Source organism: Silurus aristotelis (genome assembly GCF_946808225.1).
Source record: "Silurus aristotelis genome assembly, chromosome: 13".
NCBI classification, from domain to species: Eukaryota; Metazoa; Chordata; class Actinopteri; order Siluriformes; family Siluridae; genus Silurus; species Silurus aristotelis.
Window position 1 is genome coordinate 18,813,339 of NC_139586.1, and position 27,748 is coordinate 18,841,086.

General features: G+C 36.4%; 1 protein-coding gene across 1 annotated transcript; it reads right to left on the minus strand.

Annotated features, from left to right (window-relative positions):
• Nucleotides 1-214: 214 nt before the first annotated feature.
• On the minus strand, nucleotides 215-27,730 carry mctp2b (multiple C2 domains, transmembrane 2b). The gene is made up of 23 exons (XM_083559109.1): nucleotides 27,399-27,730; nucleotides 17,197-17,666; nucleotides 16,247-16,303; nucleotides 15,469-15,589; nucleotides 11,050-11,192; nucleotides 10,788-10,864; nucleotides 10,592-10,703; nucleotides 10,418-10,450; nucleotides 10,135-10,302; nucleotides 8,864-8,994; nucleotides 8,368-8,554; nucleotides 8,147-8,240; nucleotides 7,973-8,075; nucleotides 7,668-7,770; nucleotides 7,369-7,470; nucleotides 7,210-7,284; nucleotides 6,990-7,109; nucleotides 5,815-5,928; nucleotides 4,021-4,059; nucleotides 3,427-3,536; nucleotides 3,225-3,334; nucleotides 1,737-1,834; nucleotides 215-1,401 (listed from the first exon to the last, which is right to left on the minus strand). Exons 2-23 carry the CDS (start codon nucleotides 17,584-17,586, stop codon nucleotides 1,333-1,335), a joined length of 2,556 nt encoding a protein of 851 aa, XP_083415235.1. The 5' UTR covers nucleotides 17,587-17,666; nucleotides 27,399-27,730; the 3' UTR covers nucleotides 215-1,332.
• Nucleotides 27,731-27,748: the final 18 nt, after the last annotated feature.

Consider the following 27,748-nt stretch of genomic DNA (forward strand, 5'->3'; position numbering starts at 1 on the left):
ACAAACTGCTCGGCGGAGTGACCATCGCTCAGGGTGGTGTGCTGCCTAATATTCAGGCTGTACTTCTGCCTAAGAAGACTGAGAAGGCTGTCAAGACCAAGTAAAGTCGTCCTTTACACTCAAAGCACTTCTAGCAGACTGACATTAGCTTTAGCAAGGTTCTCCAGTCTGGGCTTCACTAATCTAAAAACAAAAACAAGGTCCACACAGAATGTTTGCAGTTTGACTGAGTTTATTGTGTTCTGTACCACTATACAACAAACAGCAAGTCAAATGTTGTGAACTTCTCTTTAAGATGCCGTGTGTGCCTTAATTCCATATAGAACTAGATAAGAAATCTAAATAAAGCTGTAAAGTGTTGTGTATATTGTTTCAAATTAGGCAAATAACTAAAAAATGTGAAATAAAAAAATCAGTTAACGGTAAACAGAATAAAATGGTCAATATCTTAAAAAATATCCAACACAACTCCGTAACAGGTTTTGCTGTATTTTTTGGAAAGTGCAGCTTAAAATTGTCATAATCAGTGTCATTTACAATTATACATCATACACAGGCAACTTTGGCTTTTTAAATCTTAAAGTTACTTATGGATCTGAAATATTTCATTTTACAATCATAATGACACATGATCATTATAAAGGCTTAAACGTACAAAAATATATATTAATATTTAACGTGTAAATTTCTTATAACTTATGTTTATCATTGAAGAATAGTTTTAAAACCACCAGTAAGGCTTACTGTGATATTTATACAAAAACTTTATACACATGTACTGCTATACCACAAAATACATCATGATCCAATAGACATTAGGTATTCCAACATATTGCACTCGCTTATCAGGAACTCAGGAATTAGTTTGTTGAGTCTTTAATTACCAGTGTACAATGCAAGCGTGGCTATGCTGTACTGAATGTAGCCCATAGCATCTAGGAGCACTGTTCTGTTTCCCCTGACACCCTCTCGCCTTGCCTGTGGCGTATCCACTGCATATACAATACACTGTGATCTAAATAAAAAGACCACATGCCCACTCTGCTTAGATTAGTTAAAAAAATCCTTCTTAGCGTTTTTTTGGTACTAACCCCCTAAAATCAGTAGGGGTAAAGTTTGATTTTCAAGTCACTTAAAACTTTGCACAGCACACAGAAAAATTAACACATCAAAATAATAAACTGATTTTTAAATGAACAAATCATTAAAACAGTCTTAAAATAAAAATGTTGGCAAATATACACATTAAATTAAACAAGCAGGAAGAATTCAGAGGATGTTTAGTGTCATATTATACTAACAGAGTTTTTGAAGATGAGCTCACATGTGGAGCTATTGAACAGCTTTCTTTCTTCTGTGAGGACTGTGTATGTGGACAGGTTTATGCTCCATATACTGCTCCTAAATAATAACAAATGTTTTAAAAATATAGAAAAGAGGTTAAATGGTTAAATGTAGGGCCAGTATGATTGTTTATCAATGGACAACTTTCACACTATTGTCCATGAAATTAAAAAAGAAAAGGTTATCCAGAGCGTTCATAAGTATATTTCACAGATTTTATATATATATAGATATATTTTATATATATATATAAATTATTTTTTATTTATTTATTTATTTATTTTTAATAAAAAAAATACTAAATCAAATAACAGAATATTATTTAAAAAATATATCAAAATGACAATAACAAACCATATAGTAAAAAAATTCTCAGTTCTATATATCCATACCTTTTGGACATCTGAAGGCACCCTGGAGAGGAAATCCATCACTTCATTGTTATCAATAGCATATGGATTCCGCAGTTTCTTCGTGAATTTGTTTATACCTGAAAGCAATGCAGAGCAGCACATAAAGTTGAAACAGATTGTCCAGCAGAGGGAACTAGTGAGCACTTGAGCGCTTAGTGTAAGTGAGCTACAGAGTTAAAAAAAATCTTTAGGGTAAATAAAGTTTAATCGTTTTATTAAGCCTCTGGTAGTTAATAGGTAGTTTAATGTAATTTACAGTGTTGTGCTAAAGTCTCAGGCACCTTTATTTTGATGGAGCTGTTTTGTATAGAATTTGTGCATCATTGGTTCAGTGAAAAAGAATCATAAAAAAACCAAAATTGAATGTTATAGGTACATATTCGAATGTTCTGTTTCAGTAAAGAAGGTAAACCATTAAAAACACTTTTCCGAAGGCACCTTTACATTACGTGACTCTTATACAGTACTTTATATCCAAACAACAATTGAACTGTGGTTAAAAGTGTTCATGGTCATTGGTATTGCTGATGAATCTGTGCAAGGTGGGATTATCTAAATAAATATATTATTGACTTATTTAATATATACTATCTGCCCATTTCTAAATAATATGAGAATTTTTTTAAAGGTAACAAAAACGCCAATCCTTTTATAGCAGGAGCTGTAGAGTTTGATTATCAGAGTTTAAAAAGCAGATGTAGTTCATTTATTTAAAAATGGATGTCAGAATTACTCAACATTACCACTTAGGTAAATAGTGGTATAAAGTGATTTAAAAAAACATGTTAAGTTGTGCTCATAGCAATTAAAAAGGGGGGCTGAGAAAGCAGGAAATAAGTCATGAGTTTCTGTACTTGTGGTAAAGGGGAAGCAGAGCTTAGCAGATGATCAATTCTGATTGTTACTTTGGAGACCTGACTCAACCAACAGTAAATCAGACAGAAGAAAACTAAAAATAAATAAGTAAATAAATAAATAAACCAAACAAACAAATAAATAGATTTGAATAAAGAAATCTGTAAACAAATCAGCTTAAAAGTTATTTCTTTGCATCGAGTAGTCAAAGCTATTGGTAATCAATTCTTAAATAAATTAAGAGTAATTGCAGTGAAGAGTCTTAGACCAAACAATTTCAAAAAATTCTTGAAAAGTCTTTGCATTTAAAATGTGCTACCGTTTTCATACCCATGCAGAGGAAAGTTTTGACTACAGAACATGTCCCTTATTTTAACTGGCATTATGGGTTTTATCTGATGTATTATTCATAATTGACATTTCAATGAGTGTTAATAATGTACAAAAACAAAACAAAACTAAAACCGAAATGAATGCACATTAAGTCAGAAGCGATGTACTTTTAATGTCACTCATAATGAAACTGCCCAAAACCTCAAGACTTAAAACCACACACAGCTAACTCATATCGCAAAAAACTACAGGAAGCACTTTATTTCCTTTATATCTTACCCCAAAGCAGAATAATGTAGCGCAGAGGGATGAAGTATGTGATCACTGTGACAACCATGAGAACCAGGAATGCCAGGTTTGATAAGAACGGCACTGACCAATTAAACATGCTGTAACAAAATGTACTCATTATTATGAATGTATTAATGAGAATGTGGCTTTTATTATCGTTTTAATAAAGAGATTAATAATCATTACTTACTTTTTTATTCTCTCAACAAAGCATGCGATTTCCTCTAACAAGTTCTGGACAGTGACAATAATGTCCTGGACCATGTGGATCTTCTCTATCAAACCTCTTCTCTCAGATTCCTATCCAAAATGATATGTATATATGTTTATTTTGTGAAAGAAATCATATATGCCATAGATTTTCAGAATGTGTTGTTACACTTTCTGTACTAGCTGCTCTGACACGAGTTCTGGCTTTAATTTACATTTCAGGTTTATATTAATGCATTTATTCTTAAATGTAATGGTGTTTATGTGAACAGTTCATCCACTTGTATAACTTACCCTACACATACTCCGATATGAATATAAAATTATAATAAAAAAAGGAAAGTTAAAAATGAGTTTACATGACATTTTAGCATTTAGTAGCAATCAGTTTTCTCTAAAAGAGAGGACTTTCAGCTTGTAACATGACAAAGCTGCATTTTATTACCTTATAAAACCACAAGAGAGAAGGGGGGAACTGACTACTTATGTGTTAACCTAACAGGAAGTAACTTGTGATACAGATGACATGAAAGCTACAAATGGTCAAATAGCAAGAGAGAGCAAAATAGCCTACCCGCTCATCATCATCCTCATCTTCACTGTCCATACTGTCCTGAAATATAAAGGATGCACATTAAATAGTGTATTTAGAAAAATCTTGTGCTACATTTTGAACTCTGGATTGTTTTTTAAATTCTTGAACTGGTCTCTAGGGGGTAGCAGCAGTCCAGCGGTTAAAGTTTTCACAGTAACCCTTAAATTTACAGTATGGTATAGAAACATGAGCCACCACCGTCCACACTACATGCAAATGAAAAAAGTTGCTGTTTGAATTTCAAAAGGTTATTGAACTGTTAACCGTAGAATTTAGTTAGTTTGACATTGATTCTAGTGTTGGTGGTTTTAGACCACATTTGTTATTTGTAACAAGTATTCTATAGCGTCTAAGTCACATTGTGTTGTACAGTTCTGGCAGGATGAGCTGTAAGCATTCTGTAATAAACAAAACATAATACGTTGAATCTCAAACCAGGCAAACCAGTAGGACTTGTGTACATAACAGCCATAAGCTAAGCACACTAAACACACACACGTTCTATTTTATATTTACCAGTATAATACCCACTGTAATTCACAGTCAATTTACTTGGTAGAAATCGGTAAGTAATTCATTAATTACATCTATTCTGTTTTTGAGTCACTCTAAACTTTTTACATTATGTATTTATTTTTTTTATTTGACTTTTTTCTCACCCGTTCTCAGGGTTATAACCAATATGCTTATTAATAATGGTAATAACTCTTTCTTCTAATGCTTGGGCATAACTCAGTGGTGGGCAGTAAGGAAGTAAATGAAATTATTTACGTTTACGTCTTTCTACTTAAGAAGTCCTTTTTCGCGTATCTGTACTTTACTGAAATATTTCCATTTGAGGAGACTAAGTTTACTACATTTCAAATGATATTACATGGTCAAACACGCAGCAAGCCACCAATCAGGGTGCTGTGTTTTGAATTGATTTGATTGCCACTTGGTGGTATCTAGTTATCACCAAGATACAGTTCAGCATCAGCTCAACAGCAAGCAGGACATTTTGAGAGGAATAAATGATGGGAGAAACTCCTGACTCCCACAGCACCCGTGGCCTTATTTGCATGAGTAGTTAAGAAGAAGGTTTTGGGTTAATGATTTATTAGATATCAATTAGTGTTTGACTCATAAATATCGATCTATTAATAGATGTGGCATGCTAAAAGTAACATTAGAGTCTTTTCACATAAACTGAGTCTGGTGACAAAAAAAGATTTTAGGACATTATAGCCATAATAAATCATAGTATTTCTGATCTTTAAGTACATTTGAAATACTTTTGTACTTTTACTCAAAAGTTTACTCAAAAGTTTTCTCACTCTCCAGTGTTCTGTATTGTTGAAAGATTTATGATCAAACTCTTGATGTCACCCAAATGAGGATGGGTTTCCCTTTTGAGTCTGGTTCCTCTCAAGGTTTCTTCCTCATTACATCTAAGGGAGCTTTTCCTTGCCACAGTCGCCACGGCTGCTCATCAGGGATAAATACACACCCTTCACCTTGACTGTTGATTTCTGTAAAGCTGCTTTGACACAATGTCTGTTGGTAAAAGCGCTATAGAAATAAACTTGACTTGACTTGACTTAATGGAAGCACTTTAACTTTGGAGTAACATTTTACTAAGTTTGTCTCTACTTTGATTCAAGTACACGCTTTGTGTACTTCGTCCACCACTGGCAATACTGTTATGTCTATAGTCATGCCAATAAGATTTGGGTTTTTGAGTCATGCTTTGGATTATTAGTTGTTTGTTATTGTCTTGACATTAGCACTCACTGTTTCCTGGCCTCCCCGCTCAGAGGCGACCTGAGTATAGTTCCAAATGAGCAGTACGACCAAGAACAGAGGCAGCATGTAGAACTCCCAGTACCACACTGTAAGCAAAAAGACCTGGAGGAGAAGACAGACGACGTGAGAGAATAAGTGTCCTCTTTTACTTTTGTCATAATTAGGCATAATGAGAGTCTGTTCCTGTAAACTACAACTTTTTGCAAACACATCACTTCCTGGTCGACCTAATTGTGATTACGTATAAATCCCCATGGAGTATATGTGGCCTTGCTGTTAAATAAAAGAAGACAAACAGAGAAAGGATCAGCTAACAGAGGTGATGAGTTTGTGTTTTCACTGCTGTCTGTACACGTATGCATGAACAAACAGTGCCATAGCGCAGCACAATGACGGCAGAAGCCGTGTCAACAAACCCTGCAGCCAACTTAGAATTTTGCGATATCTGGATATTTTATTGTGAATAATTACAATGTGACAAGTGATTCTAAACCTAGGGATGTACTAATCCCGTTTGTTAATTTTTATATGATATCAATATGAAAGCTATGATTATGTCATGATTCTAAATCTGATTTCAAGCAGAGCCATTCTCAAATTTGTCATGTTGACAATGTAAAAGGTCACGGGAGCAATAAAGTGGTGTTTTATGACATCTATAATTAAATCTAACTAAAACTGTTTTACCTTATTAGTTATTATCATGCATCTTTTTAAATCACTTAGAACATCAGCTTTTATGTAATAATAACTATTAAGCCATTGTTCTACTGACTCAATTAACCTGAACAGTAAGAAGGCACTGACTGGTTTTCTATTTGATATACAGCTCTGACAGTACTGTCAACTGTAAATCAAATACGTTTGCACGCAATCTAATATGTTATCATCTCTATAGTAACAGCTTAGAGGAACTTGTATGAACAATCTGTATAGTCTAATGATAAAAAACAAACAAACATTGTTTAGGGGAATGTTTTCTGTAAAAGGTTTATTTATAATTTACTAAAAGTGTAAATGATAAATAATAAAATAATCCAGTGTTAAAACTTTGAAAAAAAAGTCCCATTTTGCTTTTTACTATTTCTGATTTCTCTGCATGATGAGATTCTCTTTAAGACAAATGAAAAAAAAAATGGATTTGGCAGTGACTTTGGACTCACCACAAATGCAAAGATACTCCGCTGGACACTCTCCCACTGGAAGCAGCTCTTCATATATTGCATGATTTGGGACACTTTTCTATAGATGTTCCGCACACGATAAACATTTCTTGCCAGAACCTAACAGAAAAGACAGGTTTGTAAAGTGCTGACTGACCATAATCCTACGGACTGATCAATCTCTCAATCATATTTACCATTATATCATAATCATATATACCTTTTTGGAAAACTTAGGATTGTCTTCCAGGAATTTCCTCTCCTTTGGGTTGAAAGTCCTTATGCTTGCTTTGATCTAATTGATGTTTAAATGAGGAAAGATTAAATCAGCCTTCAAAAAAGTGAATTAACCTACACACCTGCTAGAAATGCAACTTACTGGATTGTAGATGAGCTCAAGCTCTAACAAAATAGTTCCTTTGGATAATCCTCCTAAGTCCTCTTTCTTCAATGGGCAAGAAATCAGATGATTGTTATGTATCTGTTGCAGAAACACGTATTTTAATTAGCACACATATTTGATTCATTGTGACAGTCTTAAAGCTACATGTTACAAAGCTGCTGTGTACGCATACAAATTACTCATTCATTGTGGCACGCCACATCTATTTTTTACTTCTTGACAGCTCTGTTCATTTAGCAAGAATGTGTAAACTAAAAGTGATTTCCGCTACTTACTGAGAGTAATGGAATGGCCACTTTCCCCAGGAAATCTGGAGCCTTGTCTCCATCTTCATCAAAGACTGTGACTTCCAAAACATCATGGATGTCTTTGACTGGACTAAACACAAAAGCAGTTTTGTAACAGACTTGTGGCTGTGGTATAAGAAGAATTGAACACTTTCATTTGCTCTATTATAAGGTAAATAATAATTTTCATCAGTACTATGCCTTATTAAAACAGAATGTCCCATAGTTTTTGTTCTTTTCTCACGCCCCATTAGAGATCACTCATGCTTGACAGCATGAATGATGCCACTTACAATGTAAAGACTTTATTCCATTCTGGGTAAAGCGTTTTGTAGATGGTATGAGTCTGCAGTCTGTCATTTCCCAACTCCAGCACACAGAACGGATCACTCTTCCCTAAAGGCAGAGATTTTTAGCATTCAGGTCTTGACATTTGACTGAACAAAATGTGTGAGGAGTGTATATACCATTTAAATCTGCAGCCATGAGGTCTAAAGCCTTGATCACTTTCACCTGAAGGAATCCGATGTCCTTTACAGTTCTCAAGGAGTTCCTGAAGCTCTAAAGAAGAAGTTTATTTAATACAATATCCATACATGTATTGTAAATATATATCACAGAGTGTTTCTGGAGATGTAAAGTTTGGAGATGTAAAGGAAAGGAAAGAAAGTGTTGAGCAGAGACTAACGTATTTGTTTATCATGTTTTCTCTCTCATGTGGCTCATCCAGCAGGGGATTGTACAGGTCAGTAATGGACACTCCGCTGCACCTCGTCAGGGTGATGATGAAAATCACTTTGCCTCGACCCTGGTCCAAGCTACATGTGAACAACTGACTTTTGCTCACCTTCAATGCAGACACGTCAACTTCACACCTGAACATATTACACAAAATGTACTCAGTTTTCCCAATAAACAACCAAAGCCGGTGTAGTTTGCTTGTTTAATTTTGTTGCAGTGGAGTTGCAATGATAATGTTACTAGCAATTAAAGGAAATTGCAGCTACCATTTTAGCATGATGCATCACACATTCACCATAAACCAAGTTGTTTAGAGTGCAAACATAATTTGCCTGATGCTAAACTGGTAGTTATACACATTCTTTAGCATTTGCCTTGTAGCTTTGGTACCAGGCCCCAAACAGTTTACCCACAACAGTGTTTTATACATTTTAAACACTCACTGTCCAAAACATTCCTCGTATCTCCGGCCTTCTTTGGCCCAGACGCTTATCTCCAGAAAGTTTGAACCGTCAAGGAACTGGTTGAAGTCGAACCTCTCTCTCCATTGAGGGTTGGACTTTTTGCATTGACTCTGTTATAATGAGAAAAAAAATGTACCTTAAGAAAAAGTCCCATTTAGTTTGAAACTAAACAAACTGAGCTAAACTTAACTGATTACCCTGAGCAGAGTAAGACAAACATTGTCAATATCCACAAAAATCTAATTAGAAAATGAACATTTATTACCACACAGGGGAACTAACAATTTCAGAAACAAGAGTTTATAATCTTTAGGGTATGTAATTGATAAAAAAATCTTTAACGCATAATAAAACATTTGGATATTACACTGAGATTTAAAATGCATTTAAGACTAAAGCATCTGAAATCAAATCAATAAAAAAAACAGTAATATTGTGCATCGTGCAAAATTTAATTATTATACATACATACATTTACAGAATATTTTATTTTTAAACTCCACCAACATGCAGATAGTTTGAATCCCAAATGTCTTACTAGTTGCTGCTTATGACCTGTAACCAAGGGATGTACAACTACATTTCCAATTTAATCACCAAATATATAGTGTTTATTTTAATTAAAAGAATTTACAGCATAAAGTTTGGATCTTTAAACCAGTGGTCCCCAACCTTTTTTGCGCCTCCGACCGGTTTAATGTCGGACAATATTTTCACGGACTGGCCTTTAAGGTGTGGTGGATAAATGCAACAAAATAAAAAGATACGACCGGCATAAAAGCTGGTATTTTCTAAATATAATAATAAACGTGAATCCACTGTGTTGTCTTTTGTTTATTTTACTAGCTTGGGGGTTTGAATTTAGCGGTAATGTATTATGTGTTAGCGGCCGGAGCAGCCCCTTTAAGAAGGTAGCAGATGTGGGTAAGTCATGTTACCGAGGCAAGCATCTCGACATGCATAAAGAGTGAGTCATATACAGATGTGGCGAAAATCCGGTAATTTTCCAAAAAAAAACATGGTTAAGAATCAGATAATAAATAAAACGGAAATAATGTAAGTTATGAATTCTTTCTGTGCGGCCCGGTACCAATTGACCCACAGACCGTGCTGGTCCGCGGCCCAGGGGTTGGGGACCACTGCTTTAAACTATATAACATGGTGTCCTTCAGTGAAGACTGTAATAACCACTGAATTTAATGTCAGTGATGAGTGTAACAAGAAAAGTTAAAGCTCTGCCATTTCAGTACCTTGCTTTTGTATTTCTGCTCTCCAAGTTTAAAACGAACAAACACGTCTCCTGGTCCGTCGTCAGGTAGATTTCGTCCCTCCACCAGTGTGATGCTCAGGACTCCAGACCACAGCTGGCTCTTCTTTAAAGTATCAGCGAGACGCCGTGTCTGTGGAGATGAGGTTGCCTGCAACACAACAGCAAAAGTTATGCAGTGCAACATCTACTGTAAACAATAAAGATATTTGCGCTTTTATCATATTTTCTCACATTTATAACAAACTAGGTTGCAGTATGCTTACCCTCATACTTCGTTTTCTCTTCTGAACCCACCTCTGTACCATAATAATAAGCAAAACGAATAGCATATTACATTAGCACATAAGTACATTTCCTTTACAGAGTCGAGAGTATTATGCCAATGAAATTAAAAATGTGAAAACTCAAGCAATTAAAACGTATCATGTTTATCATACATTTCGTCTGTTTTCTCCGTCTCTGACTGACAGACTAATATCAATGATAATCACGCCCATATCATCTTCCAGACTGTTGGGGTCAGCAAGATGTAGCACCATTTCTGTCGTCCTGTAAAATAAAACAAAGCGGCATCAATCTGTGCTCTGAATCACATTGCTTTATGTTAACTGGGTTCAGTATTTATTTTCTTACTTTTCATGCTCTAGTTCACTTAGGAGCACGCTGCTGGAGCCCATGAAGTCATCTGTGGTCAGATCTCGATCATAGACCTGAACAAAAAATTACATCTTAGACAAAATGAAAAGTGAAATAAACAGCATTTTTAACTAATGATCAAACAGCCAATTCTAAGAGCCTGCTTAACTGGATAAACAGATGTAAACCATTATTAATGCAAAAACTGCCCTCTCAATTCTAACAAATAAGCAGGAATTTTACAAACTATGATAGACACCTTGATGTGCAGTTTCTTTTGTAGGTCACAGATGGGGAAGGAGAAAAACTCATTCCAGGTTGGGTTGAGATTCTTATAAATCACTTTGCTTTTGAACAACGTCTTTCCTTCGAGCTTGAATTTCACGTATGGGTCACTTGTACCTGGAAAACAGGCAGTTTGCACCAATTAAGACCTTCTTTTGAGAAGCAGTAGTTAGTGGATGAGCAGCTGTGCCAGTGAAAAAACTCTTTGATGAAATTTGCCCCAACTTCTTGCCAAACAATGCTACATAAATGACCGTATTACTTATTTGAAAAAGCTATTTGTAGAAAGTTCACTATACACATACAACTCTATTAGAGCAAGTGCATTAAACTAAACCAAAGATTTACCTTGCAGTCAAAATTACAGTTATAAAAAAATTATTAAAAACTTTATGAATATTTACAGTAGTGCAGTGTAAGCTCTCTCTCTCTCTCTCTCTCTCGCTCTCTCTCTCTCTCTCTCTCTCTCTCTCTCTATATATATATATATATATATATATATATATATATATATATATATATATATATATACAGTGAGGAAAATAAGTATTTGAACACCCTGCTATTTTGCAAGTTCTTCCACTTAGAAATCATGAAGGGGTCTGAAATTGTCATCGTAGGTGCATGTCCACTGTGAGAGACATAATCTAAAAAAAAAATCCAGAAATCACAATATATGATTTTTTAACTATTTATTTGTATGATACAGCTGCAAATAAGTATTTGAACACCTGAGAAAGTCAATGTTAATATTTGGTACAGTAGCCTTTGTTTGCAATTACAGAGGTCAAACGTTTCCTCTAGTTTTTCACCAGGTTTGCACACACTGCAGGAGGGATTTTGGCCCACTCCTCCACACAGATCTTCTCTAGATCAGTCAGGTTTCTGGCCTGTCGCTGAGAAACACGGAGTTTGAGCTCCCTCCAAAGATTCTCTATTGGGTTTAGGTCTGGAGACTGGCTAGGCCACGCCAGAACCTTGATATGCTTCTTACAGAGCCACTCCTTGGTTATCCTGGCTGTGTGCTTCGGGTCATTGTCATGTTGGAAGACCCAGCCTCGACCCATCTTTAATGCTCTAACTGAGGGAAGAAGGTTGTTCCCCAAAATCTCGCAATACATGGCCCCGGTCATCCTCTCCTTAATACAGTGCAGTCGCCCTGTCCCATGTGCAGAAAAACACCCCCAAAGCATGATGCTACCACCCCCATGCTTCACAGTAGGGATGATGTTCTTGGGATGGTACTCATCATTCTTCTTCCTCCAAACACGTTTAGTGAAATTATGATCCAAAAGTTCTATTTTAGTCTCATCTGACCACATGACTTTCTCCCACGACTCCTCTGGATCATCCAAATGGTCATTGGCAAACTTAAGACGTGCCTGGACATGTGCTGGTTTAAGCAGGGGAACCTTCAGTGCCATGCATGATTTCAAACCATGACGTCTTAGTGTATTACCAACAGTAACCTTGGAAACGGTGGTCCCAGCTCTTTTCAGGTCATTGACCAGCTCCTCCCGTGTAGTTCTGGGCTGATTTCTCACCTTCCTTAGGATCATTGAGACCCCACGAGGTGAGATCTTGCATGGAGCCCCAGTCCGAGGGAGATTGACAGTCATGTTTAGCTTCTTCCATTTTCTAATGATTGCTCCAACAGTGGACCTTTTTTCACCAAGCCGCTTGGCAATTTCCCCGTAGCCCTTTCCAGCCTTGTGGAGGTGTACAAATTTGTCTCTAGTGTCTTTGGACAGCTCTTTGGTCTTGGCCATGTTAGTAGTTGGATTCTTACTGATTGTATGGGGTGGACAGATGTCTTTATGCAGCTAACGACCTCAAACAGGTGCATCTAATTTAGGATAATAAATGTAGTGGAGTTGGACATTTTAAAGGCAGACTAACAGGTCTTTGAGGGTCAGAATTCTAGCTGATAGACAGGTGTTCAAATACTTATTTGCAGCTGTATCATACAAATAAATAGTTTAAAAATCATATATTGTGATTTCTGGATTTCTTTTTTAGATTATGTCTCTCAAAGTGAACATGCACCTACGATGACAATTTCAGACCCCTTCATGATTTCTAAGTGGGAGAACTTGCAAAATAGCAGAGTGTTCAAATACTTATTTTCCTCACTGTGTGTATATATATATATATATATATATATAATTTTTTTACAAAAGAAAGAAGCTAAAATTATTAAGTTCAAGTAACTTCTTTACTAAAGCCTTTGCAAACGATGCACAGAAGGATGTGGTCAATATTTCAGAAGCAACATGTATACACATCATTTCCTGAGGTCGCAAGTGCTATAAACGGTCTGTGAGGCAACAATGAATGTAATATGTAAATAATATAAGAATCATATAATAAGTATTCATATAATTACAAATATTTGCAGACTATTATACCATACTATGTTTTGTACACTTGCATGGCAATGTAAATTCAATTTCTCAAGCTAAAAACAAAACCCTGCCAGGCATGTGAATATACTATTCTAAATATACTGACTATACTAAGAAAGCCAGTCGAATAATTATTCAAGAACCAGTTGCTTTTCATGTTGAAAGCTGCAGGTAAACACTTTCTTTAAAGTTTTGAGTTCTTTCTTCAAAGTTATTAAACCTTAACACCCTCCTACCATAAAAAAAAATGGAGCATTTTCATTATTAAACTATCCAGGATGTATAAGGATCTCTAAACCCCTGCTCTGTCTAGCAAAAGTGAGCAAATACTTCAGCTTGGAATGTTTGCATCTCTTAGTTAACACCTTCATGTGAAATCAGCTTTCTTTTGCAGAAACAAGGCGAAGTAAATAAAAGGAAGGATGAACGCACAAACCACGTCCTATAACCACAAGAATTTACCCAGAACACATCAAATTTACTATGAAAAAATGTCATGAGTTCAAACTGGGGATAAAACTTCAGGAAAGTCATAACGAAAAAACGAAATGTAGTCGAAGTAGGTGGTGCTCTTGTGTGCTGTGACAGAAGGAGAGGGGTGAGGCAGCAGTAAGGAGGGTGTGTGTCTACTCAATAGGTGTGTACTTGGGACAGGTTTTGATCTGCTATGTGGAATGCTGAGTATAAAAAAGCACTATGCGTTTGCACTTTCTTTAACAATACTGAACTGCCAGTCCCACATTGCTCACTGAAAAATATGCAAATGCATATGTGGAATCAACCATACAATTACCATAAATATTGAACCTTGACTAGTTTATAGATCACAATAATTTTGGTATAAGAAAATCCTACTTGCTGAAGACTTCAACACTGCAAAGACATTGAATAACTTAACCTAAGATCAATATTTAGCAACATCATCTCTAAACACTACTTTAAAGGAAGTGTTGAAACAATTCTCCAGCCAGTAAAGCATCAGCACAAAGATCATTTAATCTCAAAGAAAAATCGACAAAAAAGTAATGATTAGACATGTAAATATATTACTTATGTAGCCAAAGGTAAAGTTTTTTAGTTTTGCACAAAAACTCTGAGGCTTATAAAGCTAACAAGGAAAGGAAAGTACATCCTGCAAACATTTCACACTTGAGCTATGTGTGTTTGTCGAGTAAATATTGAAATATACATATTTACACAATTGTTTAATGCACAAGCTCATTACGTGAGCTTCAGAGTCTCATTTACAGACTTTAACAATGCTGGTTATCTTGAGGATTAAATTAAACTGGAATAAAATGATTAATAGTAGCTTTTGATACATTTTTAATAAGTTGTCATGATTTTTAATGAGTTCCTCCGTATCCACAATGAGCCAAAACACCAGTATAATATCCTAATCCAACTCAAACTATAACATCAATGTCGCAACTACACATTATGATTGCATAAGCTCAATGAGCTATTAGTATCATGTAGCAACAAAAAATAAAATAAATTCTGCAATGCCTTGTCCTGTCGATTTTTGCACTCTATTAACAGTAGATACAGTGTTTTTAAACGTATGTAAGCATCACACTTTCTTCCTCTGTAGTTCTGGTTTACTGTGGACAAAATAAGAGGTTCAGGATCGGATAAAAAAAATAAGGTGCTGATTAATAATGGTGAAAGCCGAATTGTCAAATCGAACCAATTTGCAGCAATTAAAGCGACAAACACAGAAATAGAAGTTTTATTCATGCAGTCATATTTTAGCAATGTCCTTGAGCCTTATTACATAATTATTTCAATACTTATGTTTAATCATATTAATATTTTTTGGTTGCTTTTTTTCAACAAAATTCACTTAATGTGCAAAATCATTAATTTCTTCAGTCTGCATTTTCTATCCGCTAACTCTTTTCCCACTCAAATGTGAGTATTTTAAAAGTGATCCTCTAGACCAGTACTCATTTTTGTGCATCATAGGTTTTGGTTCAGAATCTTACCACAGCGGTCTCTGATTACAAGGCCTCGTCCCTCTTTTAGGTTAATGGAGAGCAGGTAGGACTTCTGCGGTTCCTTATGATTCTCACAGACACTCCCACTCTCCCCGGCCATATCCAGGACCTGAAACCAAAGTAAGGACAAGACTTTTAAAACTTGCCCGTACAAAACCTAACTGTCTATCATTTCACCATTTTAACTCATCAACTGAATTAACAGTTCACAATTCTGCATGCAAACAATACAACAACTCTACTTGTCTTTGCTGATCATATGTTAGCCTTACCTACCACTAGTTTAGTGAACAGGAACTAGGAACTGCCTAGTGAGGATGACACAAGCAATGTGGCCATCAAATTAGGTGAAAAAAGGAAGCTTAGAAAACAAGCTTTAACCGCTTAACAAACCCACGTGTAAAACGTTTAATAATCTACGTATCTCAATGATCCCTAATAATAACATTATTCTGTGTACTGGATATTATTATGGCATATTTTATAACTGCCTATGTCCACTATTGTGTGAGCTTTTTGTCAACTTCATAGAGTCATGGACAAGATTCATTGCCAGCCACAGGAACTGAACACTCTAGTGCTCAACATTGACATTGAGTTCATATGAGGCAGCCAGAAAGTCCTTCTAGTTTCAAGGTAACAACACTTTAGCCTCCAATATCCATATCCAATCAGATCTTGGTAAGTCATCCCCTTACAATAAAATGAATATAAGATAATCACAAGCACACAAACGCACACATCATATATTTACAGTGTTACTCACTGCATGGTGTTCAGGGTCATGGAAAGAATCAGTGTCATGGCTCTCACCCCTTTGCCTCTGTTGTATCAAAAATAGAGAATGTTACATTGACTGAAAAGTACACATTATTTCAACATTAGTTATTTAATATGATTTACAAAAGTAAAATGGTCAGAAATCTTGAAGAACAAAGCATGTTAGTCCTAATCAGTCCTTTATTAAAAAATACCTTCACTCCAGGAAATGTTAAGCCATGGGGCCAAAACTAAAAGGTCAAAGGAATTTCACTTTCCGGTATTAAATATTGTGTGATTAATGTGTGAATGCATTCTTTAAATTAAGTATATAAATGTATCTCGACTAATACTTAATTTTTTTTTCTGTAAAAGTTTAAGGAAAAACACTTGGTACAAACAGACAAAGCATCTCTTTAACCATAATAATCAAGCCTGCACAGGCAGTGAACTCATTCAGAGCTATTATAGCAGGGAAATGGTTATTTCAGTTCAACACAGTCTCAGTCCAACAAGAATCCACTAGCAGCCATGGTTTACAAAAAATTTGCACAGAGGAGTATTTCTTAATGCTTTTAAGACTGCTTCAATAAACATAAGCAACTGTTGCACGAATAAGAGACTAATCTCTAAGTGGATTCCTGTTGAGAAGCCAGCAGTATCCGTTTTTTTTTTTGTTTTTCACAAAATTATTTGATATTTTTGCTCCGCACATAAACAAGGATTTCACATCTATTAGCCACAGGAGAAATTCAAATGGCTAATCAACCACATAACACCTGAACGCATACATATTTAGAGAGTAAATGGCAGGATTTCAATCGGTATCTGAACATGATAAAACAAACATAAAGAAAAAAATACACCATGTGGCAGCAAGTTCTTTTAAACTTCCTAAATAAACAATTAAACAATGTAAGTCCAGGAAAAAGAAAAAAGAAAAATGAAAAATGGCACCTCGATTGAGTTCTCTGGTTGGTGATCCATATCTTCTACAGCATCCAAGAAGTCCTGCTCCTCATCAAGACCACCGTCCACGAGGTCCTGAGGTATCCAGCCAGATAAGTCTGCAGGCCCAGCTGCCGAATCAGAACACTGAGCTCCACCCCCTGTCTCGAACATGGCCTGACTGACAGGTGTGGAGGCACGAAGGACAAGGGGGTGGTGGGCTGTTAGGGACGGGGAACTTGGCACTGAAGAACTCGTCCGATGTTCCAAAACTTGCTCTGGTCTAACCTGCGACTTTATGTGTCTTTGGCTGTTGCCGCGGACGTAGTGAATCAACGGCTTGGCTCTTTGGCGCAGGTTACCCCATACTGTCTTTTTAGATCCTGTACTGGGTTCCATGCGGAGGATTTTGCACGTGTGTGTGAGAGAAGGGGAGGTGATCAAGGTCTTATAAACAAGAGTGAGATAGTCAGCAAGGCCTGTAGAAAAAACAAAAAAACCAGCAGGAATTCAGAATCAGTTCAAAGCACATATCATTTGAAACATATAATTTGAAACCATTTTTCAATGAACAACCTTTAACCATGAATAAAGTCATATGTTGTAAAAACCTTTCAAAAACAACAGTAGCAACAAGTCTAAATGTTTAACCTTTAAATCTTTAATCAAGGAATATTTAGCGAAATGTCTCGTTAAGCCACATACTATTGCCTACAAAAACAAGTGAACACAACATGCAGTTTTTTAAATGAAGGTTTTTATTATTAAGGCAAAACAAAATCCAAAACTACATGGCCCTGTGTGAAAAAGTGTTTAATTTAAGTGTAAATAAGAAATCAGGAAACACATTTTCACACTACTGTATATATAAAGTGTACTGGATTTAGTATATTCCCAATAAATATGTACTTATAAAACTATCAGTTCTATATAAAACAATATAAAATCAGATGCATGTGTGGCAATGGATCCTATTGATGTCTTTTGTCTCCTGTTAATACATTTACATATCAAGGCAGTAACCATACTCACAGCTAGGAACAAAACACACACACACAAAATGTTTACAATAGTTTATGCTGGTGTGCCACTCCTGGTCAGACCTGTGTATATTTGTAGTCACAGCATGTCTCCCGGTGTTATCTAGTGTATATGTGTTGTTAGCTTTCAATACCAGTGAAATAATTTTCCATGAAAACACACATAGATAAGTTAGCAGGCCAACAGTTAATACAGTGAATATAAAAACAAAATGGCCAAAACCTCTGTGGTCACCTGACATTCACACCTTTGTTTGGCTCTTCCTCAAATTGTTAACAAAACGCTGGAAACACATGTTCCTGTACAACACCGCATTACACATGAAACTAAGAGACCCAAACCGTAACCATTATTGCGATGCATCTGTGCACACAGTGAGCTCAATAAAAACATAGTTAGCCAAAGTTGGAGTAGAAGAACTTTGTCCTGCACAGACCTCTGACCTCATTGAACATCTTTGGAATGAATTAGAAAGCTGGCTGCACCCTGGGGCTCGGCTCACCTACATCAGCACCTGACTTAATTAATGCTCCTGTTTATAAATGACCACAAATCTCCAGAAGACCCATCCAAAATCTAGTGGAACATCTTCACAGAAGAATAGAGATTATTAATAGAGCAAATGGGGACTAAATGTGGAATGGGCTATTGTCCACAAACATCTGGCTATAATCCATGTCTAGCAATTGCTTGATTTGGCTTGAAATGATTCTTCTTTTTCTTCTTTTTATTCACTGTTATCATCTAGATAAGACAAAATACTGTGATATGAATTTCAGCTCACACAGCCCACCCCCGAATCTTAAAGCCTCCCAGTTCCCATTTAGCTAAACCCCCTGTTTCCTAGTTAACCCTTGTTTATGACAAGCCCAGTCCAGTTCCAGTAATTCTTTCTGGACAAGATTTGACAAACAGGGCTGACCCAGGAACTCAGCAACCAGAATAAAGCTTTTTCAAACTCTCTGAGCTCCAGTATTACGTCATGGCAGCTGGATACTGGGGTTACATAACCATAATTTGTTTTCTTCTACTGATTTACAATCACACATTAATTTTTTTCACCCAAAAAAAATTGGAAGGTGTTTCTGGAGTGTGACAAGCACAAAACAAATTTGATATGGACAAATGCAAAAACAAATAGAAACTCCAAGGTTTCTGAATGAAACAAAACCAACCAACCAAACAAAAACAAAAACCCAGACAGCACTCCTGCGATTTTTGCCTCTAAAAATTCTCATCTGTCAGCAGTAAGCAGGGTAAAGGTTATTATCAGAACCAGCTGAACTAGGACTGTTAAATAAAGCGAATCCTGAAACATTCACGTCATATATCGGTCCTACGGCTGTAGGTGTGCCGCTAGTGACATTAGACACATTATAATGAAAATGCAAAAGCAACTTCAGCTTTGGAGTTTGGAGTTTAAATTAATTATTGCAAAGAGGGCTAATGAGTCAAACTTCAGACAAGTGTCTTGTTTGCTTGTTTACACCTCCAGATAAAAACACAACAGTTTATAATCCATGCAGAATAAAAATTTTTCAGGAAGCACTCTGACATAAAAGGCACCTCTATTCAATTTCTTATTCTTATTTGGGAATGTTTGGGATATGGCCTTATTTCTTATGTATTCATATGTACTTAGTGCTGACTTCTTGTTTTTTTGACCTATAGTAAATGTGAGAGATCAATAACACAAATACAACACATTATTCATGATCATAACACAGTGATCGAAAATTCATGATTTATAATGCTCAAATTATGTTTATTTATATTCCATTAGAGCAGCTAGGAATAGCAAAGTCCAAATCAAATTACAGGGTTAATTTACAGGTTATCATGTCTCTAGTAGCAGGGACATGTTTGGCATATGGCAATCTCTCTCTAGAAACAGCTTTAAACACTTGTGTGATTGCTGGTGTGGAAGTTTTAAGTTTGGAAGGAGTCTATTGTCAGCGCCTTTGTAAATTTCAGAATCAAAGCAGTTTAATTATTAATACAATTTATTTATTAATAATTAATAAAAAAATCTTTTTTTAAAGTTATTCAAGTAATTCAGAAATCTAGAGAGGAAATATCTGTTTATAGCTGCTGTAGTACAAGTCATAACAGGAACTAGCCATTCTGTGGAAATTCCACAATATTAAGTTAACTACTGTATAATTACACACAAATTAAAGTGTTTTACTCAATGTTTGAAAAAATATATACACTTTATATAAAGAAAATAAGAAAGAAAGTTGTTTTATACTTGTTACATGTACTTTACAGTCCAGTGAAATCCTTTCTTCACATATCCCATTGATGTAAGGGAGCTGGGGGTCAAAACACAGGATCAGCCATGATACAGCACCCCTGGAGCGCAGAGGGTTAAGGGCCCCAAGGGTAGTAGCTTGGCGATACCAGTGCTTGAACCACCGACCTTCTGATCAGTAACCCAGAGCCTTAACCAGCGAGCTCCAACCATATGAGCCTTAATGTAAGAGACAAGAAAAAGCTGAAAATGTGTGACACAAACGTGTCCATCCTGTCTTGGAATTAACTAAGGCAAGTTGCTATTGGGTATGTTAAAGAAGCTCATTGCTTGTGCCAGTCTTGTCTCGGTGTTATCTTTTTTTGGGACTTCACAGATTTAAGATGCCGCAAATATCTTTTCTTTTTCACAGGATACCAAAGAAGTAGGAAACTTTAATCCTACTAATTGATTTAATATTTGCTAAATATAACCACAGCACCCATGTTTATTAGAATTGTGATAATAATGTGGGGTTAGGTTATATTTAAAATCTGATACGTAACTGTTGAGTGCTTAAATGTTAGTTATTGAGCACCCAAGTGGCTCCCAAGCACAGACAAGAGTCTTGGTCTTTTTTGGAAAGGCAAAACTTATTCCATGCTCTGTATGTCATTTTCTGTAGCTTCTGTTCCCAGAGCCTCATTGCTTTTGAGTCAGGACAACATCTCTGGTCCAGTGGTGCCACATCTGGTACAATGTTGCACAAATGCCCCAATTGTGTCTCTGTTCACTCTGCATGAGCATGTCACTTTCCTCATAAGCTTTATGCACAGATTAGACTCAGGACAGTTAAGATCCCACCTAAACAATTTGATTATCTTTTGATGTAAATAATAGCATAAACAGTTAAAATGATTGAATACAAACACCAAAACTAAACAAGCAACTAAATAAATATTTTAACACAGAAGCACAGATGTTTAATATAAATTATATTATTTATTAATTATACAGTACCAATGTTTAGTTATCACTAATAATTATGTAAAATATAATATTACTCTTTAGCTTATGTTTCATATTTTACTTTCCCTGTTGTGCTTTAGTTTACCGGTATTCATTTGAATTTCTGCTGCTTTGTTCTCTCTTTCTCTTTTTTGGCAAAATATAGCATTTCATTCCCTGCATTAGAGAGCAATGCCAATCCTGCTAAATTTTTATTGGTCCTATTCCCTAGTGTTCACAATTTTCTGGTTTCAAAACTGATGTATCTTGCCCTTTTTAAAAAAAAATAATTTTAGTCCTGCAATCTGCCTGTGCTGAATCTCTTACATGATTACAGTGGATGTTTCATTCAAGGAATAATAAACACACTTATAGTTTGAACTTGTTGTTCTGACAGTCATAGATGAATGCATCACTGCAGTGTTGGAGTGATAAAAGGCAACTAGGCTGAGATTGCAAGCAACAAGAAATGTCCTGGCAAAGCCTGCATGTAGACATATGCATGTATGATCATGCTGATAGAATTATCTATTAAAATTTGTGATTTGCGGTAATACTTGTCAATTCACAAGCAAACCTCACAAGCAAAAATCATTCCTCCCATTTACTTTTTTGTTGCACAATTCAGGACCCACAGGAATAACATTTTACTTCCTATAAACCATAACAGTCACTTTCACAAAACAGCTCCAAATCCATAAGATGGCATGGGTATATTGCATGGGTATAATAATATGTGGTGTTGTATTCTGTTTAAAATAACATATACAGTGATTACAAAGCTGCCTGAGAATCTAAAGGAAATGTATTTCATTTCTTCATCTTTTCAGTGAAAAATTCACATCACTATGTGTAATGTAATGTAAAGTGTATGTAAAACGCTTTAATAGGTCTATTTTGCCCAGGATCTTGAAGGATATCCTACACCAGGTCTCCTTAAAATCCACCAACAGCAGCTGTTCATGTCTCCATAAAGACAAGCTGGTGTGGAATTCGAGACTGTGAGAAAGACTGACCAAGAAAACTGATAACAATCTACATATATATATACAACACTCTTGAATCAACAAAAGTAAGCTGCCTGCTCCACCCTGCACTGTCGTGACATAATCCACGCCACTGTAGATTAACAACACTCCAAAACATCATGGTGCAGAGGGGTGTCTGGGTATTAAGGGCAGGTGGAATATACTTTTAGATTATCATAATGCCTGTGTAAGACCTGGCCCATCAACTTTTTTGTGGACATTTTTTTCAAATGCCTGTCCACATATCAGCAGGATGCTTAAGCTTCATAGGTCTTTAAACCTGGCTGGTGTGTCGGGGAGGGATAGCATGTGAAGCGCAACATTCAGCATTTACGATGAATTGGTAGACAGAGTGTAGGATGTGTGTGTAAATAGATGATACGCTGATAAAGAGAAACAGGAGATGCTGCTTGTTTTTTTTGTTTGTTTGTTGTTTGTTTTTTTACTGGGAGAGCTGGAAATGGATTTAGCAAAGTGGTAAACATGTTTTTAGATGATTCAAAAACTGCAAAATCTAGCAATTCATCTGTTTCCAGGATGACCCAAATAGAGGGACTGAATAAAAAAAAAACAATTGATATGTAAAAGAAAAAAAGAGAAAAACAAACTCACAGTTTCTGGACATGTGAAGGCCCAAGCCGGTTTCAGCAAAGCCTCTGCTGCTTGATAGTGCAAAGTTACCAAAGAAATCTGTTTGCAATTACAGTAAGCGTTTCCTGAGACATTTACACTAATTAAAGTGATTGTACAGCTTGTGTTTTGAAGTATTGCCATACAAATGTGATATTTTCTGTGTGTGAAAAATGTGATCTTTAAATACTAAAAGTACTCTTAAAGTCACTAGTCCCAATGTTTTGACATAACAAAACATGTTTTCTCAAGATCAGGCTGATCTCCAGAACAGACATAAGGAATAAGGTTTTTATTGGGAGGAATTACTGGACCTGTTAGTGGGTTCTACAGGAGACTTCACCTCATCACTTTACCCATCCTGACTGGATATCTTTGGCATGCTGAAACCTTCCAAAAAACCCATGAAGTTATGTTTTACACAGTAGTTATGCCATATGGATCTAATAGTGTGAGACAGATATCCTTCTTGCCAAAGCCGGTATCCTATCATTTCACCTTTTCTGTCATTGTGAATAGAACTGCACTACTGCACTCATGCTCTTGTTTTTTAGACTGATTCTCCTTTTGCAGTTGCATTTTCCTTCCCTTTCACTAATGGTTGGAATCAAGCTTATTCCTCAAGCACATTTGCTATTGCAAACTAATGAGAACGTTTTCAGAGCCCACTCCCTGCCACATCACCTGTGCCGGTGGATTTGCACCTATAAAAGGTCAAAATGAAGTCTAAGGACTGTGATCTAATCCAGGAAACACCACCGAGCGGAGATACGGTACACAGATTCAATATGTCCCTAGCGGGAAGGTGTTGAGTGAATAGTGTGCATCTCATTGACTGGATATGGTGCACTGACCAATTAAAAAATACTACTTTTTTAGTGACTGCTTAAAAAGTCAGTAATTCTAGTTAACAGTTCCCTCTACAGAAAATATGTAAATCATGGTAAAGTATGTTGTGGATGTTATGTTAGTATATCATTAGCTATTACATCATGGCATTGTCGATGGCATCTCTCTGTCGTCTGATCACAACCACATTACTGAAAAAAAATAATTTTTATTCACCACAATTCCCACAAGAGCCCAGTGTAGGGTTTGCCCAGCATGTGTTGGTTGCCAAATGATTCTGATGTAATTTTTTAGTTAGACCCATACAGGTAGGTTGGTGATCACTTCAACATACGATGTGTGGTGTATTTTGGAGATTTGCTTGGTTTACATAGAGAAGATAAAAATCTAAAAAAAAACACCCAGCAAAGCAGAACTAAATCTCCAATCAAATGATAAACAAGCACATACTGTATATAACAGTCAGCTAGTTTTGCACCAGTGGATTATATATAACATCATGCAGATACAGGCCAAGCCCTTCAGATAATTATCAGAATTGAAAATAAAGTGACTCAGTGACTTTGTCCATAACACAGATAAATACATGTGTATTATTTTTGTCTGTATATTTCAGAGATTTTTTACACACACACACACACACACACACACACACACACACACACACACACACACACACACACACACACACACACACACACAAAGCCCTAGAGTTTACATTTACAATAATAGCATTTAGCAGACGACCTTATCCACTTACATTTGTCGTATTCATACACCTGAGCAGCTATGGGGTTAAGGGCCTTGCTCAGGGGCCCAGGAGTGGCAGCTTGGTGTGGCTTGGATTTTAACTCACAACATTCAGATCCAAACCACCAAGATACCACCATCCCTGTTAACACAGATTTCCCTGCAGAATAAAAGGAGTATGACCAGATGGGGTTGAGCTGACAGGAGCTCCATTCTACACAATTGTGGCAAGCAGAAAAGCTGCTCAAAATGCACAACAGGTGTGATACAACTGTAAAAGAACACATCAGATTCCACCTGATGGCGAAAAAAACTGCAATTACAAGGCTTACCAAAACTGATAGTTAGCTGGTCTTTTTCCAATTTTTAACATGTTTTTTAAAACGGGTTTATTGGATACATGCAATAACTACAATAACAGTCAAACAAAATCCGCTCAAGCAATGTCAGAAACCTCCACTTACATGAAGTCCATGATGTACAATCATTAACTCAGCAGTCAAACAAACCTAAACCCTTATTCTCCAAGAGTAAATGGATGGTGTGGCTCATATTACACACTTCACCTGATAATGCCATATACAGTAAAACCACCAGACCAATAAACCCTGGTGTTCTGTGCAATTATTCTTCCTAGGAACCACGACAAGCTGTCGAACATACGACAAATCAGGCAATCAATTTAACCCATCTATACCTAATGATAAGTTGACAGGCAGAAGGTTTTAAACACTAATTTTACTCTTTTTTTTTTATTAATTTTTTAATCTTTATTTTCGAATAAAGTAGAATATTTCGATATTCAGAAATGTTTATTTTATTGAAACGATCTATAAGTGGACAAAACCCGAATCTTATCCTCTATTTAAGTACTTGCTACACAAAATACTGTATTTTTTTTTTTTTCAGTCCGGACTACAAGTCTGGCCTCTTAACATGTCTTTAAATACTAATAAATCTTATTATTCATTCATTCATTCATTCATTTTCTCCCGCTTATCCGTAATTCGGGTCGCGGGGGCAGTAGTCTAAGCAGGCCCCCGCCTTCGACTGCTGCCCAATCCTCACAGCACCGTCCCTTACGGTCCCTCCTGCAGGTGGTGAGCCCACGGGAAGGCGGCCCCACGTCACGGACCTTGATATTTCCCTCGTAAGGGACCCCCGGAGCATAGAGGGTTAAGGGCCTTGCTCAAGGGCCCAAGAGTGGCAGCTTGGCGATACCGGGGCTTGAACCCCAGACCTTCCGATCGACAACCCAGCGCCGTAACCGCTGGAGCCACCACTCCCCAAATCTTATTATATATATATAAATTATATATAAATTATTATCTTATATATAAATCTAATACATAATTACCACATTATAGAGACACATTTTATCAGTCTCTCTGACACTAATAACGAATAGGTACCTTCAGGTGTTGAATCATTTCAGTTACGTACGTGAAACACGGGTTTGGTTCTCACGAGCAGTTGTTTCCTTTGTTTGCAATAGTTTGCGCTGCCAAACCTCCGGATGCATTCAATATTACAAATTCATCTGCACTTACAATTACATAGTGTGCGCTTGTAGTATATATATGGGCCTGATGGTGAGATCCGACTGCATCTGGTTGGTTTTTTCCCACCTGATGCATTTAAGCTAGGCAATAATAGCATACACAGGTACAGGTTGGAGTGGGGTGCCACTGTTTTGTTGTGATTACAGGAATGCCTCATAGTTACAGCCAGACAGGAATGCAAACTGGTCTGCCTTCAGTCACAGGAACTACATTGGAATATCGGACTTAAAAGCATGACAAAGTCCTGAGTCATGTACACTTCCCCACCTTAATAAGTGATTAATTTGCATGAGAGAAATTGGCATTAACAGCAGGTTTGTCTGAATTACAAAATTGGAAAATAAGTAACTAATTTTTTTTATTGAATTGTTTTTATTTGTGGCTTTACTATAAGCAGTGTAATAACATGTATTTTTTTTCTTGCAAAAAAACACAAAAACACCCGACAAAACAGTGACTTAAATCGCTAAAATGCACTACTTAAATACAGTTTCCTAAACAATAAATAATCTACAATGCAAATAAAAATGAAAAGTCTACATTTGCATACTTATTTGCTTAATTGACTACATACATTTATAAAGCAATATATTGTAAAAGTTGTAATATATCATGTCTAATGCAGATCCTCAGTTTTGAGCTCCTGATCTACTGTAAAAAAAAAAAACACCACGCATCAGATTGCTGTTTGTTGGTGTTACATATTGACTTGGGAAGTGTTTCATTGTTCTGAAAGAGGTTCTCCACACTAATGCTGTCTGATGGTTAGAATGGAAAGTTCCTCTGCTCTCTCTGGTGTGACATGACGCGGAGTGTGTATCTGAAAGGCTTTCACACACTGTATGGTGCATGTCAGTGTTGCTTGGTGAAAAGCAGAAAATGAAGGTGATGGAAACAGCGCGTGGTTGTGTATGAAATCGACGCCGCCGCGATCAATGACGAGTGACAGAAACCCAAACACAAGGTGGTGAAAGTAAGTGAGGGGAAAGATTTCTGGTCGTTCACCAGCCGCTTCCAAGTGTGTGAGAGTTTGTGTAGAAAAACAAAGTAATCAGTCGGTCGCCGCCTCTTACCTTCATATCTGTAGAATGGGGATTAAATGCATCTTACCTGAGGTCCAGTGTTTAAAGCCATTTCAAAGTCATTTTGGTCAGTGCTCAGTGTGTGTGTGTTTGTGTGTATGTGCTGTGAGCACAGCGCTGAAATCCGGACATAAACATGTGCAAACACACGCGGAGGAGGGAAAGAGATTAGAAAGGTAGACGAGGAAAGGCAGAAACTTCCGTATTGCACTACAGGATGGGCGATACTGAATCGGCTACTGAGCCCAGCGATACTAAATATAGTGATACCGAAATCCGTCATATTTAACACACTAAAGCTTTATATTGCGATATTGAACATAGTGATATTTAACACCGCGATACTGGTTTCAGCGATATTGTAATCTGTGATACCGA